This window comes from Cotesia typhae, unplaced genomic scaffold (assembly GCF_013202065.1).
Source record: "Cotesia typhae breed Kobodo isofemale line unplaced genomic scaffold, CoteBio_Ctyphae contig_50, whole genome shotgun sequence".
NCBI classification, from domain to species: Eukaryota; Metazoa; Arthropoda; class Insecta; order Hymenoptera; family Braconidae; genus Cotesia; species Cotesia typhae.
Window position 1 is genome coordinate 281512 of NW_027423758.1, and position 20004 is coordinate 301515.

At 28.0% G+C, this 20004-nt stretch overlaps 3 protein-coding genes and 1 long non-coding RNA gene across 5 annotated transcripts in view; 3 read left to right on the top strand and 1 right to left on the bottom strand.

Moving 5' to 3' along the window:
* Window positions 1-20004, bottom strand: part of LOC141531826 (uncharacterized) — an 81569-nt gene that overhangs the window by 43861 nt on the left and 17704 nt on the right. For both annotated transcript variants that reach the window (XR_012479985.1, XR_012479986.1), the window contains exon 4: window positions 854-918. This is a non-coding gene — a long non-coding RNA (uncharacterized LOC141531826). The remainder of the gene's footprint in view (window positions 1-853; window positions 919-20004) is intronic.
* Window positions 2104-5201, top strand: LOC141531821 (uncharacterized). Its single transcript, XM_074249850.1, has 3 exons — window positions 2104-2113; window positions 3400-3709; window positions 3773-5201. The coding sequence occupies exons 2-3, from the start codon at window positions 3431-3433 to the stop codon at window positions 5177-5179; spliced, it is 1686 nt and encodes a 561-aa protein (XP_074105951.1). The 5' UTR covers window positions 2104-2113; window positions 3400-3430; the 3' UTR covers window positions 5180-5201.
* Window positions 6895-13372, top strand: LOC141531824 (troponin C-like). Its single transcript, XM_074249854.1, has 5 exons — window positions 6895-6998; window positions 7069-7102; window positions 12151-12297; window positions 12366-12620; window positions 13185-13372. Exons 1-5 carry the CDS (start codon window positions 6996-6998, stop codon window positions 13208-13210), a joined length of 465 nt encoding a protein of 154 aa, XP_074105955.1. The 5' UTR covers window positions 6895-6995; the 3' UTR covers window positions 13211-13372.
* On the top strand, window positions 15348-18827 carry LOC141531825 (troponin C, isoallergen Bla g 6.0201-like). Its single transcript, XM_074249855.1, has 5 exons — window positions 15348-15494; window positions 15616-15643; window positions 16842-16985; window positions 17195-17446; window positions 18307-18827. The coding sequence occupies exons 1-5, from the start codon at window positions 15492-15494 to the stop codon at window positions 18339-18341; spliced, it is 462 nt and encodes a 153-aa protein (XP_074105956.1). The 5' UTR covers window positions 15348-15491; the 3' UTR covers window positions 18342-18827.

The following is a 20004-nucleotide window of genomic DNA, read 5'->3' on the forward strand; positions in this document are numbered from 1 at the left end:
TTATTTTAAACGTGAAAAAAATTTTTTTTAGTTTCAATTTTATTATTTTTGAAAAAAAAAAAAATTTTTTTTCTAATTTTAAATTAATTGTATCAGAAAAAATTGCCGAAAAATTCTATAGCAATCAAAAAATATTTAAATAATTTTAAAGTTACAAATTTTACATTTTTTTAAAGTCAAAATTTTTTTTTGTCCAAAAAAAATTTTTAAACTTTTATAAAAATTAATTTCAAAGAAAAAAAAAAATATTTTAAAATTGAAGAGACTTAAAAAAATAATTTTTTTTAAATATTGCTTAAATTTTTCCATAATTAAACTCTAGCTCAAATAATATCCACGTAATTTTGTCTAAGGTAAAAATGATATATTTTATAAAAAGCAATACGTCAACTGCGATTCCAAGCTGGCCCTATTATATTCTTGGAACGTACGCGACATATTGCGCAAGAGACTACCGACAACCCGTAGGTAGATAAACATGAAACTAGTTGTAAGCTAGTTATAAATCCTAAAAATATTAACAAGTTACATTTAATATATTATATATATATATATATATATATATATATATATATATATATATATATATATATATTTAAAGAAATCTATGAATATACATTTTTGAAAAATGAAAATACCAGTTAAGGGTAAGAACCATGTCAAGACATATCGAATTGCCGTAGGCGACCCTCGTTGCGCCATATCAATATCTAATTATTAATTATCAATTAACTAATAATTAATAAATAAGCGGTATTTTTGTACAGTCTTACAAATTATTATTAATTATTATTATTATTATTATTATTATTATTATAAATGCCCAAGTGTGCATTGATGGCTCCATACTTACCTTATATCGCCTTTAGTTTGTGCGTAGACTCCCTCTCCCTCTGTCGCTGATTTGAGATGAGAAAACTGAAACAAAAATTAATTGTATTAAATAAAAAAAAATTATTCATGTTTTTTTTTTTTTTTTTTTTCTTCTAAAGTAAGGGGGCAAAATAAAATATTTTGGTAACATTTTTTAGAATAATATTAAAGTTAATTTTATAAAAAAAAAATAAATTTTTTTTTTTTCAATTTTTTAATTAATTAGAATTTAATAAAAATTTTTGTGATAATTATTCTTATTTAAAAATAATTTAGGGTGTCAATATTTAGACCTCTGTCAATAATTGGGGCTTTTACCTCAATGGAATTTTTAAATAAAGAAAAATTAAAGAAAAAAAAATTTTTTTTTTGCAAATTTGGCTTTATTAGTAAAATTTTGGTTGCAAAAGTCTTTAATAAAAAATTTAAATCGATTTTTGAGTACTTTTTAATTACTATATTTAAATAAATATTTTTTTTAATATTTAAAAAAATTTACATGAATTGCAAAGTAATTTTTGGGTAAAAAAATTTTATTTAGATACTTTGGATCATTTTATTTGATGATTGTAAAAAATTTATTCCTCAATTTCACTGGCAGTCCGTTTTGCCCCCTCACCTTTACAGCTAATAAATACACAATTATATAGGAAGTAAAATTAAAAATTAACGCTTGTTAACCACAAGAATAGTATTCGCGTGATCGTATTTACCTATAAAAACATAATATATATATTTTATTGAAATGATTAAAGTACAGAATGAAAAAAATTAACGATGCCGATTAAAAGATTATCTAATGAATTCCATCGTTTCTATATTAAATATTTATTAATTAATAAATGATAATTAAAACAATAATATTAATATTAATATGTATTTCCGAATGGACTTCACCTAACATATAAGCACGAAGAGCAATGGGTAACATATAATTACTATTACTAATTACCGAGTAATTGAATTTAACAGATGGACGGTAGAATTAATGAGGGTTGGAATGACTCGGGTTTGCAATATTCAAAGTTAACATTTGTATTTGTAATATATGTAATTGTTTTATTTCTTATCGATAAATTAATATAACATGTCTGTCTGTACTTCCAGTGAATAAAAATATCTGCAATTATTTTTATTCGTTTTATTTTATTGTTTTATGGCATTGATGATAAAATTTATTGATTTTCACGAGTCGACAGATGTTACTGAGTCAGTCGGTCACAGCGACGAATACCGCCAGGTAATTAAACATTCACCACGCTTTTCTCATTCTTCGCTTTGTGACGGGAGGTGTGACGAAAAAAAGTTGTTTTAATTCATTACACTAATTGTTCTTTTTTTTTTTTTTTTTTTTTTTTAGATAAGTTTCTTTAAAAATCTGCCTGTTGCACATTAAGAAAAAAAAACACTTGTTATGAATTTAAATTGTAGGAAACTTTCAAAAGTTTCCTTTGTCTGAAGAAATCACTTTTTTTTTTTTTGTAAAATAAAATTTTTTTCATACAGAAATAAATAATAAATATTATTAAGAGGCTTGAACACAATATTTATTAATTTTATTCAAAATTATTTTTTTTTCTGCAAGAAAAAAAATACTACGAGAAAAATGTGTTTTCTTCAGTTCAAGATGAAAAATATTAAAAACTTCTATTTAAATTCTTGGTACATAGAGTGCAATTTTTCCTTTAAAACAATTTCTTTTCTAAGTACAGGAGTACTTTTAGAATTTACATAAAATTTTGCTACATATTTTATTTCGTCGAATAAGTAGAATTACCTTAAAATTTGATCTATATGTGATAGAACTGCCCTTGTAAGCACGATTACGGCCACGATTCATGATAAATCTCAATGAAACTTAGTATATTAATTCTATAAACCAAAATCTCGGTCAAGTTTGAAAATGGGCCAAATTTATCCATTAGTTCCTAAATTATCGGTGTTGAAAAAATTTTTTTAATTTTATAAAATTTATCCAAATAACTTAAAAAAAATAATTTATAACTAAATTCTGAAAATTTTATTTTAAAGTTCATGCAATTAGCTTCAATTTACTTTATTATATTTTTTTTTTAAATTATTTTTTACATTTTTTTAAAATTATTTTTTATATTTTTTTTTAACCTCTAAATTATGAAAAAAAAATTATTTTTATGTCATTTTCTTCGATTAACTATTGCATAACTAATTGTTTAAAAATTTTCATTATTAAATGTACAATTTCTTTAAAATTAAAATTTTTTTAAATGTTTTAAACGTTGTACAAAATATTCTAACCATTACTATAAGCTCAATTTAAGGGAAATCTAGCTTTCCATATCGGGTGTGGCCAAATTTTATTTTCTTTTTAAATTCCGTATAATTTCTCCACAGTGATAAAATTTCTCACCAATCGCATCATTTTCAGTTGCGATAGCATCAATTTTTGATGATTGCCCAACGCTTAATACATATCATTTCAAGCAATTGATTCAAAAGCAATTGCCAGTAAAAATAACCTTCCTACCAATAAATGTTGAATTAAAGGGCCAAAGACCAAATCCCAGAGAGTTTCGGAATGATTGCCCAGATAATTGGACTATTACTCTTATTTTTTCGGAGCCACGGCCTCACGCTGGCTGTATCCACCGAGGACACTTGTTGCAAAGTCCAAGTTCAAGAAAAAACCGGTGTTACCACAAGATCAATCCAACCAGAAGCAAAAACCTCTATTGCGCCATCCAAGTCTTCCGAGAGTTTGCTTGATTGCGTCTTAGCTTTATGTAAAACGATTACTTTCAGCCGAGTTTTTTTATACCATCACCAACAAATCGATTCCTGCTTGTCCGCCTTTCAGGTACTATTCTTCCTTACATCATCATCATAACATTGCAATTTACTGATTTCAATTATGTTGCAGGAAAGATGCTCGAGATCTTCAAAAGTCTACCTGATTTTCAGGAAAACAAGCTTCTTAAAAAGTCAAATTTCCAAAAATTGGATCACTTTCAGGACGGAAAACTTTGCAGTTAAATCCATTAGATTTGAAGATTGTCCAATTAGCGAAATCCAATCCGAAGCTTTTGGTAGCCAAATCTTCTCAAAAATGGAACAGTTCCACTTGATCAACACCAATGTCTCAATTTTCCAAAAGAATCTCTTCCAAGAGCTGCCCAATCTAAAAAATTTCGCAGTGCAGAACAACCCAATCATTTTAGCAGAGTCTTATTTATTATCCGGATCAGCAAAACAATTGGAAACTCTTCAACTGGATTCTTCAATCCAAAATTTGGACGTGCTCCGCAATATAACCCTCCAAGAACTGCCAAAAGTCCAGCTTCTGTCCTTGCAAGGCAACAATATCTCTTTCATATCCAAAACGCTTTTTGCAACATTTCCAAATCTTCAGTCTCTTTATTTAGATTCGTCAAACATTTTAAGAATCAGTCCGAACGCCTTCGACGCTCTGATTTCCATCAAACAGGTGTTTTTGAGGAACAACCTTCTTTCGGAACTTCCTGAGAACTTGTTCCAGGCAATTTTAACTGCAAACAAGGAATTCCAGGTTGCTTTGAGCGGCAATCCTTGGAAATGCGACTGTAATCTGGCTTGGATGCGGGAATTGATGGAAGAACTCAAAACTTTGGTCCCAGAAGAGCCAATCTGTACTACTCCTGAAAGGAACAAGGGTTTGGGGTTCCTGGAGGCGGAATTCTGCAATGAGGCGAAGATTTGGTGCAGAAATTCGCAGGATTTGATTGAAATCAGCATAAAGTGTGCGAAAGATGCGAAAAATTCGAATGGATCTGTTAGAAATGCTTTGAGCGAGGGAAACCTCTCTTTGGCGGGGTACGATTGCATTTGGAAAAGTGCTTTAATTAGTGACAAGGGAAATGATAGCTGTGCAAAAAGGTTGTGGCTAGCGAACGAGGACAAAGCAACGGTATTGTCTCTGTATACAATAGGGACAATTTTGTTTGGAGTTTTTTGCGCCGTTGGGTGCTTTTTAATTGTCAGAAAGAACTCGGGGCTGGTGAAGGCCAGCAAAAGAGCGGTTGTGGTTGAAGGAAGAGACTCGATTACGCTGCCTGGAGGTGAAGCTGTTAGTCAAAGAGATAATAAAGGAGAAATTGATTATTTTACGCCTATTGAAGCTAATGAGGGTAATGAGTATGAATCGATCCAGGACGCGAGGAAAGAAGAAAGCAAGAGTGATAATTGCCCACCGCCGTTGCCACCGCATCCGTTTCACGGTGTGAAATCCGTTTCTTTGTTGATGGACGGAAGTCACGGGAAACGGGAAGTTATTGATGATTATTTGTTGTAATTTGGTGATTAATAAATTGGTATTTCATTCATTTTGATGGTAGATTTTTTTTTTTATATTGAATGCTTCTTGAATTGTTATTTCTGGGGAGTTGATTGAATTTCAAGGTGAGTTAAGTGGAATTATGTTAGTATTCGAGGCAATTTGCATTTGAAGGTTTCAAGATTGAAAATACAGTTATGGCTATTTGAATTTTAGATTCTATTTGGGAGTAAATTCGTTGAAATTTTTTTAAATGTCATTTTAGAAGAAATACTAAATCAGTTTAAGGTAATGAAGTTTTTCGTGATAAAATTTTTGTTGTAAAATTTTTTAGTATAAAATTAAAGTCAATATTATGAAAGTTGATTGAGTTTTAAGCGAATTTCATGATACATAATTTTTTTAAATGAAAATTTTTTTTTGTTAAATTGCACTGTACTGTCGTAACTAATGACATTTATAAAGATATAAATTCATCCCGATGTTACACTCATCAAGAGCTTTCATTTGAGTACCCACATGCATTTTATATATATATATATATATATATATATATATATATATATATATATATATATATATAAATATATGAAAAATTTATGTGGGTACTCAAATGAAAGGTCTCGATGAGTCTAACATCGGGATGAGTTCATATCTTTAAAAATGTCAATAGTTCACGAGATACAAGGTCATTTCTTAATTATTTATCTAGAGAAAAATAAAATTGAAAAGATTTTGAAGTAATTATTGTAAAAATCAATTTAATCATCAATAAAAAATTTTTTACAATGAGCAGGTGCGGCAAAAAAAATTTTTTTCGAAAATGTTCAAATAATTATTTTAAAATTAAATCGATCTTCAAAAAAATTCTATCGAAGATGATTTTTTTCAGTGTATAGGTGTAATGAAAAATAATTTTTTTTTTTCTCAAACATTTATAAAAATAAAGACTGAATTATAGAAAGTTATAATTTTATAACTATCCGAATTAAAAATAGCCAAAATTGAAGGAATCTATTTCGAAAGATCGAAAGAAAGATAGTAAGATAATTATTAGCGAAATGTTGTCTATTGGTAATGTCTATTTTAGTTATAAGTTAAAACGCTATATTAATATGTATATCTATCGTTCTTAGATGTTATTTATCTCGATTGGCAAAGCAGGTCGAGTTTGGTATATATTAAACGTTGGGCAATCTGCCAAACTTAAAGTTACTTCTGCGCCGAAGGAAAGAAACTTGGTAATGAGCTACATACCTACTAACTTTTATTATCGCTATAATAGTAAAGAACTATAACAATAGTACAATTCCAATTGTTTATACACTGGGGTTTGTTTAACAATAACTTTTATTTCCGTCCGCTTTGATGTTGCTGAAACCGAAAGCGTACATTTTTTTTTTTTAATCAACCGTCTATGATTCTGATTGACCATGATTGTAGATACCGCGGAAAGATCAGATGAAGAAAGAGATGCTTTACAGGATTTCCAAGTTCAACTAATCCATTCCGATGGGTTAATTGGGTAGGTAGGTCATGCACTTGTCTCACTCACCCAATTAAGTTGTGAAAGAGCTAGCAAGCGACGGCAAACCAATGTCAACAGATGAGATGATTTGCAATGACCTGTCTCGAAAGAATGCCACGATTGCGTTAATCAAAATCGATCGATCTGACGTATCAATTCGATCGGAAAGCCATTAAGAGTTTGATCGCTCATCGAATAAGTTTGTATTCAATTTATCCACGCCCGAGACAAGTTAGATTGTTCTTTTTTTTTTTTTTTTTTTTTTTTCTATTGCTATTATTGTTAGCTCAATATAATTAACCTGAAATGGTAAAGTGACAACTTGAAGGACGATTTTTTGTTATTTAGTGGAGTGCTAATTTTTTTGTTTCTGTTTTAGGAACCTGGACAATTAAGTAAAGACCAAAAGAAACGTATGTCATTTATCTTTACATTTAATTTATCGATTTATAAGCTCGAAATTTTTTTTTATCATTTATTTCCTTTAAAATTTTAATTTTTAAAATTAGTATAATTTTTTTTTAATAAAATTTTGGATAAAATTAAATTTTTGAAATTATTATAATTTTTTTTTGAAGAAAATTTTGGATAAAATTGAATTTTGAACAATTTTTATGAAAGTTCAAATTTTTTTTAGATTGACATTTTAAAAAATATAAATAATTTAATTCAAGGCTTTAAATAGAAAAAAAATTTTTTTTTGAAAAAATTATATATTTGTTCAAATGGCTGTAACTTCTGAACTATGAGTTTTATAAAAAAAAGTTTTGAACAAACGTTGTAAAGAATTGAATTTTGAACAATTTTTGATTCGGTAAAAATTTTTTTTGAACCAATATTTGAGAAGATACAATCAATTTGATCATAAGCTTCAAAAATATATAAAGAATAATTTTTGGGAAAGTTATACAGGGTGTCTCTGAAGTGGCGGGAGTAATTGTTGGGGTCGATAGAGAAAAAAATACTGAATCGAAAGTTCCTGAGCCAAAAATTTTTTTGGGCCATAGAATTTGAGTTATGAATTAAAAACGATAGCCAATCAGAAGCGCGCTATTCGAGAAATGAAAATGAGCGGGGAAGTAGAGGAGACGCGAGAGTGAGATGCTGCAATAGCAGCTTACTCGCTCACACAAAGCCGAGCATGAGAGGGGATTGTGACGCTATGAGCCGAGTACGTAAGTGTGAATGAGTGGATGTATGAGGTCGCAAGCGGACGGCTTAATGTATGAGTGTGTGTCCGTGTATCGCAGCATTATTGGAGGCGTTGTAACGCTGAATTAAAGCTAACCGGGTACTCTAAGACAGAGGAAAAATTTTAATTTTTATTTTTATTCGAAAAATTTAATAAAAATAAATAAAAAGGCCCAAGATTTAACTAGACCCACAGAAACGGAGAGTAAATTTTTAATTCTCATTTATTTTGCTGGGGATTATTTTCAAATACAAAAAAAAAAAAGGCTAAGATTCAACTGGAATCTTAATTGCTTAATAAAAGGAGTAAAGTGTAATGATGTGAATGCAAACTAATAACATTAAAGTAAAGTTATCCTTGAACTGCCGAAACACCTGTAGATTTTTTTGAAATGATTTCTTTGCTAAGAAAAAGGGAAACTAAAATATCAAAATTACTAAAACGTGAATGCCATTTCTTTTTCATATTTTCTTCGACATTTTACCTGTCAGTGAATAAAAAGAATATTTAAATTGGAATATCAAAATTATAAGGACTTGAATTCAATGTTTTGTTAATTTATCATTTGACATTTTACCTATCAATTAAGTGATAAATAATTTAAATTAAAATATCAAAATTATCAGGGCTTGGGTGCGATTACTACTTAATTTGATACTTGGGATTTTACCCGTCAATTCATTAGAAATTTATTTCAATTATAAGATCAAAATTATGAGAACATGAGTGCGATTTATTTTTAATTTATTATTCAGGATTTTAACAGTCAATTGATTGATAAACAACTTTAATTAAAATATCAAAATTATCAGGACCTGAGTTCAATTTTTTTTTTTAATTTATTATTTATTTACCTGTCAATTAATTAAAAATAATTTTTATAAAAATATCAAAATTGTTCGGACTTGAGTTCAATTTTTTTCTTAATTTATAATTTGACATTCTACCTGTTAATTCACCGATAGATAATTCTAATAAAAATATCAAAATTATTCGGACTTGAGTTCAATTTTTTTCTTAATTTATAATTTGACATTCTACCTGTTAATTCACTGATAGATAATTCTATTAAAAATATCAAAATTATTCGGACTTGAGTTCAATTTTTTTTTTTTTAATTTATCATTTGACATTTCGCTTGTTGATTAAGTGATTAATAATTTTAATAATAATATCAAAATTATCAGGACTCGAGAGCGATTTTTTTAGTATATTTTTTTACATTTTACCTGTCAATTAACTGATAAATAATTTCAATTAAAATATCAAAATTATTCGGACTTGAGTTCAATTTTTTTTTAATTTATTAGTTGACATTTTACCTGTTAATTAACTGATAAATAATTTTAATAAAAATATCAAAATTATCAGGACTCGAGAGCGATTTTTTTTTCAATTCCTTATTTGACATTTTACCTGTCAATTAATTAAAAAATAATTTTAATTAAAATATCAAAATTATTGGGACTTGAGTTCAATGTTTGTTTTAATTTATTTTTTGACATTTTACCTGACGATTAATTGAAAAATTATTTTACAGAATAATTCCCAGCAAAATAAATGAGAAATGAAAGTTTTCCATCCGTTTGGTTGGGTCCGGTTGAGTCTTGGGCAATTCCTTCTGTTTTCAAAAATTATTCCGAGCATAAGAAATAAGTAATAAAAATTTTCTATCTGTTCGTTTTGGTCCGGTTGAGTCTGGGGCCTATTTTCTTTTTTGAAATAATTTTGTCAATTAATAATTGATAATAAATTTTTTCAATCAGTTTTTATCGTCTTGTCAAGATTAGGCTGATTTTTGTTCAATAAATTTTTGTTTGTTATTGAAAAGAGAAAATAAATTTTTTTGCATTCTTCTATTCTTGGCTCTGGTCGAGTCTTGGGCATTTTTTCGTTTTTAAAAATAATTCCTAGCAAAATGAATGGGAAATAAAAGTTTTCGATCCGTTTGTTTGGGTCCGATTGAGTCTGGGGCCTATTATTTTTTTAAGAATAATGTTGTTAATTAATAATTGATAATAAAATTTTTCAATCAGTTATTCGAAGTCTGTTTGAGATTGGGCCTTTCTTTTCAAGGAAAATTAATCTTGGTGATCAAGTAATAAAAAATTTCTATCCGTTTATTTGGGTCCTGCTGCGTCTTGGGTCTATTTTTTTTTCTTAATAATTTAGTTAATTAATATTTAGAAATAAAATTTTTCGATTTATCTTTTTCGGGTCCGGTCGAGTCTTGGGCAATTTTTTTGTTTCGAAAAATAATTCCCAACAAAAAAAACAGGAATAAAAGTTTTCTTTCCGTTTGTTTGGGTCCAGTTAAGTCTGGGGCCTATTTTCTTTTTTAAAAAATTTTGTTGATTAAAAATTCATTATAAAACTTTTCAATTATTTTTTCTTGCTCCAGTCGAGATCAGGCCCTTTTTCAAAGGAAAATAATTTTGCTGATTAAAAATAGAAAAACAAAGATTTTCAATTTATTTTATTTCGGGTCTGGTCGAGTCTAGGGCATTTTTATCGTTTTCAAAAATAATTTCCTGCAAAATAAATAAGTAATAAAAATTATTTATCCGTTTGTTTGGGTCCAGTTGAGTCTAGGGCCTCATTTGTTTTTTTAATTAGTTTTGATGATCAACAATAAAAATAAAATTTTTGGATCATTTTTTCTGGGTCCGGTCGAAATTGAGCCTTTTATTATAAAAAAGTTAATTATGATGATTAAAAATGAATAGTAAAAATTTTTTTATTCATCTCCCTTTCGGTCTGATGGAGTCTTGGGCATTTTTTCGTTTTTAAAGATAATTTCCAGCAAATTAAGTAAGTAATAAAAATTTTCTATCCGTTTGTTTAAGTCCGGTTAAGTCTGTGGCTTATTTTCTTTTTTAAATAATATTTGATTAATAATAAAAAATAAAATTTTTTAATTAGTTTCTCTTAGTCTGTTTGAGATTGGGCCTTGTTTCGAAAAGAAATTAATTTGGCTGATTGAAAATGAAAACAAAATTTTTCAATTTATTTTTTTTTTTGGGTCCGGTCGAGTCTTGGGCGATTTTCTTCGTTTTTAAAATAATTCCCATCAAAATAAATAAGTAATTAAAACTATCTATCTGTTTGTTTGGGTCCGGTTGAGTCTGCGGACTATTTTTTTTTTTAAATAATTTTGTTGATTGAAAATTAATAATAAAATTTTTAATCATTTTTTTGCTCCAGTCGAGATTGGGCCTTTTTTAAAAGAAACAATTTTGCTGATTGAAAATAATAAGGAAAAAAATTTTTGTACTGTTATTTTTTTGGATCCGATCGAGTCTTGGGCATTTTTTCGTTTTTAAAGATAATTTCCAGCAAATTAAGTAAGTAATAAAAATTTTTATCCGTTTGTTTGGGTCCGGTTGAGACTTGGGCCCATTTATTTTTTTATAATAATTTTGTTGATTGAAAATTAATAATAAAATTTTTCAATCATTTTTTCTTGCTCCAGTCGAGATTGGGCTCTTTTTAAAGAAAAATAATTTTGCTGATTAAAAATAAAAAATAAAATTTTTTCATCCATCTCTTTTTGGATTCCAGTTGAATCTTAGCCTTTTTTTTTTTTTTTTGTATTTGAAAATAATCCCCAGCAAAATAAATGAGAATTAAAAATTTACTCTCCGTTTCTGTGGGTCTGGTTAAATCTTGGGCCTTTTTATTTTTTTATTAAATTTTTTCGAATAAAAATAAAAATAAAAATTTTTTCCTCTGTCTTAGAGTACCCGGTTAGCTTTAATTCAGCGTTACAACGCCTCCAATAATGCTGCGATACACGGACACACACTCATACATTAAGCCGTCCGCTTGCGACCTCATACATCCACTCATTCACACTTACGTACTCGGCTCATAGCGTCACAATCCCCTCTCATGCTCGGCTTTGTGTGAGCGAGTAAGCTGTTATTGCAGCATCTCACTCTCGCGTCTCCTCTACTTCCCCGCTCATTTTCATTTCTCGAATAGCGCGCTTCTGATTGGCTATCGTTTTTAATTCATAACTCAAATTCTATGGCCCAAAAAAATTTTTGGCTCAGGAACTTTCGATTCAGTATTTTTTTCTCTATCGACCCCAACAATTACTCCCGCCACTTCAGAGACACCCTGTATAGTTGGTCAAAGGGCTGTAACTTTTGGAATTTTTATTTTAGAAAGAAAAATTGGAGAGGATTCTATTTTGATTTAATTTAGTATCCAAAAAAATTTCAAATAAGCATTATTTTTGAAGACAATTAAAATTTTTCTCACCAGAATTGAAAACAGCTTTCGATGCATTCGACCACCAAAAAAATGGCACCATCCAAACCTCAGACATCGCTACAATCGTAAATATGATGGGAATTGAGTTAGAAAACACTACTGATCTAGACAACGCCATAATGGAAGTTGATACCTTCGGTAACTATCTTCAAATTTTCAATCTACAGTTTAATTACTAATTACTATTAAATAAATCAATCTTATAGGAAGTGGGGAAGCCAAGTTTGAAGATTTCTGCGCGATAGTCGCCAGATTTATGGAAGAAGACGTCGATGTTGAAACTTTGAAAACGGAATTGAAAGAAGCCTTCCGGCTTTATGATCGTGAAGGAAACGGATATATCACCACTGAATGCTTCAGAGAAATTCTCAGTGAAATTGACGAAAATCTTAATGATGACGAGCTTGACATGATGATTGAAGAAATTGACGCTGACGGTTCCGGAACTTTAGATTTTGAAGGTTAATTTTTTTTCAAACTTTTTCTGTATTTTTTGCAATATTTTTATTAATTCTGAAGCAAAATAATTTTTTTTTTACATTAAAAAAAATTGATACGGTTTTTTTATAAGGTAAAAGCCCGAATTATTGACATTTTTAGAGACTAAGTAATGATTTCATTTTTTTTAAGCAATCAAAAATCAATATCGTTACTTTATTTTTTTTTTTTTAATAATTAATATTTAATATTTTGAACTGACAGTAATTTTTTTTTAATTTTTTAATTAATTAGAATTTAATAAAAATTTTTGTGATAGTTATTTTTATTACAGATGATTAAATATATTTAAAAATAATTTAGGGTGTCAATATTTGGGGCTTTTATTTTACTGACTTTCGATTAAATTTTTTGATTGCGTGCCGAAAAAAATTTTAAGGTATAACCGGAAGTGACCTTATTGAGAATTGAGAAAAGTAATTGTAGATATAAAAATTTAATAAGACAACAAAAAAAAAGTTAAATTTACGCAATAAAAAATTCCAGTGACTAATTTAAATTTCACAATCTAATTTTTGTCTGTTTAGAATTCGTGGAGGCAATGACGCACTGATTGTCCCTGGATGGAGAAATTGTAATTGTAACAACTCATTAATTATCATCATACACGATATATCGTACAAAAAATATTGTACGGTTAATACATGTTATATCACCGATTGCGCTGTATTTGTAATAAAAATATTGAAATAAATAACGTTTTAAAAATGGTGAATTGATCAATGATTAAACGCTGTAATAAATTCAAACTATTCGATTGTAAGTGTTTGATAAGTCAATCAAACTGATGCAATATTCTATTAAATGTCAATTCAATTAATGAATTAACTCCGGAGAATTTGCACGCACCTGCATTCATATTTGATATTCGATACGACAATTCGGCTGTGGGTATGTGCAGAAAATCATGTTATTGATTGGAGATTTGATAAAACGCTCCCTATCCGGCAAGTTGTACCCTTCACTTTGGTTCCTTCACTTTGGCGAGGTTTTTTTTTTTTTGCTGGTGATTTATAGCTTAAACATTCGGTTTTAATTGATTGATCACGGATTTTTTTACAAGTGGGTTTGGTTTGGAAATTGGAATTTGACGTTTTTGGGAAAGTTACATAGTTTTTTTTTTTTTTAAATTAGTATTTTTTAAATTAATTTAATTTTTTCACTAAATTTATAGTGTGACTAATTTTTTGAAGATTTGGTTAATTAAAAGGGTATAATTTGTAAAATATTGATTCAAAAAAATTTTTTTTGAGATAAATAATGTAGAAAATTTAATTTTGAACGATTTTGAATTCGGTGGAAATTTTTGCAAGCCCAATATTTTAGGAGATATTGTAAATTTGAATTTAGGCTTCAAATTATGTGAAATATAATTTTTGGATAAACTATATAGTGGTTAATTTGGTTGTAATTTTTGAACTATTGGTTTTAGAAAGAAAATTTTTGAACAAAAGTTGTAAAGGATTGAATTTTAAACAAATCCAATATCAATCATAAATTTTATGAGCAGTATTTTTGGAAATACAGTCATTTTAAACGTAATCAATTTATTTTTTGAAATTTGATATTTTAAAAAACAATTTTAAATAACTTTTTATCACTAAATTAATTTTAAATTATAATAACTGTAATCAATACTTGTCACCTAAAAATGAGTGAATAGCCAATAATCAAGACGGTTATGAAGAGTTAATTTAAGCTTAGAAATCAGTAACCCGGAGTTTTCTTATGCAATTATTTATCTCATGCAGCGGCTAATTACATCACTCTTCACATTCTGGAATTTATATGTCCGTCATTATAGACCAGGTATTTAATGCATAACTATGTAATGACAAGTAGTAATATTAGCCCGACTAGTATCGCTCAAGTCTCAAATGAGTCAAATAAAAAGTCGACTTTACTAATATGTATTTAGTCTATCAACATTTCCCTTATCTATTTACTTATTTCCTCCGTTCATTTTTTATTTCAATGAATACTAATGGACTTTTTTCTACACTCGCTCCTTTTTTATAGTCCTACCAATTTTTTAAATTAGCACTGCTAATTACTTAATCGCCAGACATTTTATCCCCTCGGAAAAAGATAAATTATCAATTTTTTACTTAACATAAATTTTTTTTAATTTTACAGCAAATAAAAAAAATTTTTTTCTTTACTTTTAAACATTAAATTTTTTGGAGAAATTTTAGTATTGTTAAAATAACTTTAACTTTTGAACTATTGATTTGAAAAAAATTTTTTTGACCAAAATTGTAAAAAATTGAATTTTAAACAATTTTTTTTTTTGGGTAAAATTTTTTAAGACCAATATTTCCGAAGATACATCAGTTTATTGATTTAAAATCTTCCTACTTACAAAAAAAAAAATTTTTTTATTAATCTTTCCTCATTTTTAGACATAAAAAAAAATTTTTTAAAATCTACCGAGCAATTTATAACGCAGCGTAGACATACGTAAGTTGTTTAATGCCAAAAATTAATTTAGTGTGTTGTGTGCGAGTGATTGAAATAAATTTCATTTCGCGGCGATAAATTAGGAGTCGTCCTCGGTAATTTTGAAAACCACTGTAAGCTTACCATTTGATCTAGTCTAGTCATTCTTAGCTATATATTTATATATTTGTTATTTCGCTATTTGCTAAAATATGTCAACGGTGCCAGGAACTTTTATAAACTAGTATGCAAAGCTCGCGTCTTTTAAAACCGAGCGATCTAATCCGCGGTCCCACATAGCACCCAGTTATCACTTTTGTAACTAGTTCATTTTTTTTTAATTTTATTTTTTATTTTCGCATTGCACATTACGTGTAACATTAATTAGATACAATATGGTAGGTGCAATTATTATATATTTCATTTTATTTCATTTTATCGCACTTAATTAAAATCCATTTATTTCATTTAAATCATGCAGTGAAAGGTGTTTATGTAAATTATTTATTTTTTTCACAGGAAGACTTGACTAAGGATCAAATTGTCCGTAAGTTTATTTATTATTTATAATTATATTATTTCGCCTTTTTTTTTACACGGGAAATATTTAAGTGACAGGTCGTTTATTTTACTTAAAATTTTTTTTTAGTACGAAAAATTTATTAAATTTCTTTACGGGATTTATAGTGTGACTAATTTTAGGATATATAAGATAAAAGCCCCAATTATTTACACTATAAGAGACAAAGTTATGATTTAATTTTTTTTAAGCAATCAAATATCAATATCCTTGAATTTTATTTGTGGTAATGTCTCATGTAATGTTTTTACTAATCAATTTATTTTTTAAAATGATAATCACTGATATTTACTAATTAATTTTAAATAATTAAATAGATTATCCGGATACAACAATTATTGGCAGGTTAAAAAACTGATTGATCTAATTATTGTCATACCTTTACCCCAATTATTGACACCTACAGTGCGCATGCGTCGAATCATCTGCTTATTCTTATTTATCGAAACTTATTATTAAGTAATCAATTTTATTAAAGTTTATTAATAATAATTTCCATAAATGATTAATTACTTTTAAAAATATAAAAATTAATTTAAAAATAATTTATTTAATCAGAAGAATTCAAACTCTTACAGTAAATTTTTTAGATTAAAGTAAAAAAAAAGGCGTCATAGCGCTGTCGAATGGCTGTCAATATTCAGTTAGAGATTCAACTTAAAAATTATCAACTAGTTATTGACACCCATTATTTAAATATTATAAAGCATACAATTAATTTCGATTATTCAATTTTATAAATTTTTCATATATTATTAATTAAAAAAAAAAAAAAAAAAAGATCATATTAGATGAAGAAATTAATTTTAACTCGGTATTTAAAAAAAATGCTTTTCTAATCAAAGTTGTTAAGAAAATAGACGCTCGTAAGCTGGTTTGATGAGCTGGTGCTAACTTTATTTTTTTTTTAATAATTAATATTTAATATTTTGAACTGACAGTAATTTTTTTCAATTTTTTAATTAATTAGAATTTAATAAAAATTTATATGATAGTTATTCTTATTACAGATCTTTAAATATATTTAAAAATCATTTAAGGTGTTAATATTTAAACCCCTGTCAATAATTGGGGCTTTTATTTTATATAATTTTTCCAAAAAATTATTTTTTATATAATTTAAAGCCTGTAAAAAATTATTCACATCTTCAAAAATTATTTTTAGTATTAAAAAAGGCGTTCGATGCATTCGACCACGAAAAAAAAGGGTGCATCGGCACAGACATGGTCGGAACAATTTTAACGATGTTGGGCCACGAGCTGAGTGAGAACACGCTTGCTGAGATTATCGCGGAGGTTGATGAAGATGGTAAATACGAATATAAATAATGATATTAATATTAATACACTTTCACATAAAGTTTTCGCATTAATTAACATTTTATCTTCATCAATTACACTAACGATGATATACTTTATTTATCATTCACTTACTGCAATAATGAATGAAAGCCGCGCATAAAGATCATCAATTAATTAATTAATTAATCAATTATACGAAGTCGATTTCTCTCGCAGGTTCCGGGGAGCTGGAATTTGAAGAATTTTGTACCTTGGCGGCTAGATTTTTAGTAGAAGAGGACACGGAGGCAATGCAGCAAGAACTGCGCGAGGCATTCCGGCTTTATGACAAGGAAGGAAACGGTTACATAACCACCGAGGTCTTTCGCGATATTCTCCACGAGCTCGATGACAAATTAACGAACGAGGAACTCGATTTAATGATTGAAGAAATAGACGCCGATGGCTCGGGGACACTCGACTTCGATGGTAATTTTTCATTTGTTTTATATAAGCAAGGATGGGTTGAACAATTATTGATTTTTTTCGTTATGTCTTGGACTTTCGCTAATTGGATAGTAATTAAAATTGGCTAACAATTTTTTTTTTGCAAAAAACTTTTCAACCAATTGTCCAATTATTTTTAAAATTTGTAAGACTGATAGTTTTTTGCTACCATTAAGATTGTTGAAAAAATTTTTCAAATCGGTTGTTTAGTTCCCGAGATATTGACTCCGTACATCCGTACAATTCTTTATGTACGGATCGTTTTTTTGTAGAGATCTCAAGCTTAAAATACTCTTGAGACCCTAGAAGAAATTTTTATAATCCATTGATTACTTCCTGAGTTACAGAGTCATAAAATTATAATCTAAAAATTTTTTCGGCAATCATTTTTGAACCAATTGTTTAATTGTTCTCAAATTTTGTAAAACTGCTTGTTATTTACTACCATTGAGATTGTTAAAATAATTTTTTTAATTATTTGATTAGTTTCCGAGATATTGACTCCGTACATCCGCACAATTCTTTCTGTATGGATCATTTTTTAGCGATAACTTCTAAACTAATTATCCGAATTATTTCAAACTTAGTGGAGATCTTAAGCTTGGAATACTCTTGAGATCCTTGAAGAAATTTTTGAAATTAATTGATTTCTTCCTGAGGTACAGAGTTGTAAAAATTTTATCTAGCCAAAAAAAGCATTTAAACTTTATCTTGAGGCTATAGAAATAATTATCCGACCCACCCTGGTTCAGGACAAACTCAAAGTCCCTTTAAGGCATAAGAGAAAAAAATAAAAATAATAAAATGGAATTATTACATAAAATATCAATGTTACATTGCAGAGTTTATGGAAGTGATGACTGGAGGTGATGACTAATTGTATTACAAGCAAGAGAAATCATGTCATCGCATATAAATTAAAGAATTATAAACCAAAGCTCATGATATTTAATACGATTACAATAAAGGATGCAAAATTTCGAATGGTTGGCAGTCCCTGGAAATGAGTGACGTTAATTCGCAGGCAGACAAAGAGAGATCGGCAAGCTGTCAGTCCTTCGTCAAATTAACGGGGATTTTAGTGATAAAAGAAGGCTACATTATTGCGCTACATATTGGGGGGGGGGGGGTAGTACTATTGTAATTATCATTTAATAAACTGACAATTGTACGCTGATGAATATGTGGTTTGTGGACATGGTAACAACTAGAGACTGAGTTGTACTTATTTGGCGTCATGAATATGCAATTAACCACTGATCTCGGCTATGTTTGTAATTCTGTTAAGAACAATTCTTGCTTTGTAAGGATTAATATTAAAACTGTAATGAATTTAAATAAATTATTATATTTTACCTTGTTATTCTTTGTGTAATTGGGGTAGACCGGTAAGAGTCAAGTAATGTGATGAAATTGAGTGCTTGTGGGAGGAATATCAAATTAAGATATTTGAAAATCATATGTTTACATTAATAAAAGGCTCCAGCTTTTAGAATATTTGTTTTAGAGAAAAAAGTGTCAAACAAAAGTTATAGGAAATTAAATTTCTAATAATTTTGTTGCTTTTAAAAATTTTTAAAGGGCTAATATTTTTGAATATATCAATAATTTAACTACAGCCTTAAAACTATTTTACCTCAGTTCAGAAAATGGTTGTAACTTTTAAAATATTAGATTTAGAAAAAATAATTTCGAACAAAAGTTGTAAAGAATTTAATTTTAAACAACTTTGATGTCCGTAAAATTTTTTTTAAAATCAATACTTTAGAAGATATGAACAATTCAAATATAAGATTTTCAAGAAAATCATTTGTCCTAAATTTGGCTGTAACTCTTAAATTATCAATTTTAGAAAAAAAAAGTTTCGATCAAAAGTTGCAGAGAATTAAATTTTGAACAAATTTTGTCTCAGCAAAAATTTTCTAGGTCTCATATTTTTCAAGTTATTATTAAAATAATGTTTTATAAATTTTTGAACAATGTGCAAAATCGGAATTATTTTTTTAAAAAGTTTGGAGAATAAAATTTCCCAATTTTCTTCGTATTAACTTGCACCTCAAGCCTCTAAAACCGTATTTACTCGTTTGCATTAATCAAAAGTATTGCGGCAGGTGAATAAACAAGCATTGATAATTCCAGCAGTGAGAAATAGTCCAAATTGGGATAGGAATCTTAACTGAGACAGAATGGTATTGGTCAGCGCACAATTCCCACGTTATACAAACACTTGTTACTTATTATTATTTCTACAATACATACAAATGTAGAATATAAAATTAAATTCACTGCCGTAGAATTATTGAACTAATTTTAATCCCCTTAAATAAAGATTGAAATAAATAAATAAATAAATAAATAAATAATTGAAAACTGTCTGTCTAATATAAAATCTAACATAATCCAACCTCCGATACAAATCCGCGTCTAGCGATACTTTCTCCATCAATTAGGCACCTGAGCTTCGTTAGCTTACTTTAATAATGTTAACGTCCACTTAAATAATGTGTAACGAGTGCACATATGTTTTGTACATCAAATGT

Excerpts from the sequence above, each read along its gene's own strand:
- LOC141531824 (XM_074249854.1), top strand. Across the intron at positions 7,103-12,150 it reads AAGTAAAGACCAAAAGAAAC|AATTGAAAACAGCTTTCGAT; the intron begins GTATGTCATTTA and ends TTTTCTCACCAG. Across the intron at positions 12,298-12,365 it reads AATGGAAGTTGATACCTTCG|GAAGTGGGGAAGCCAAGTTT; the intron begins GTAACTATCTTC and ends TCAATCTTATAG.
- LOC141531821 (XM_074249850.1), top strand. The coding sequence starts at position 3,431 with ATGATTGCCCAGATAATTGGACTATTACTCTTATTTTTTCGGAGCCAC. Across the intron at positions 3,710-3,772 it reads CCTGCTTGTCCGCCTTTCAG|GAAAGATGCTCGAGATCTTC; the intron begins GTACTATTCTTC and ends ATTATGTTGCAG.
- LOC141531825 (XM_074249855.1), top strand. Across the intron at positions 16,986-17,194 it reads CGCGGAGGTTGATGAAGATG|GTTCCGGGGAGCTGGAATTT; the intron begins GTAAATACGAAT and ends TTTCTCTCGCAG. Across the intron at positions 17,447-18,306 it reads GGGGACACTCGACTTCGATG|AGTTTATGGAAGTGATGACT; the intron begins GTAATTTTTCAT and ends GTTACATTGCAG.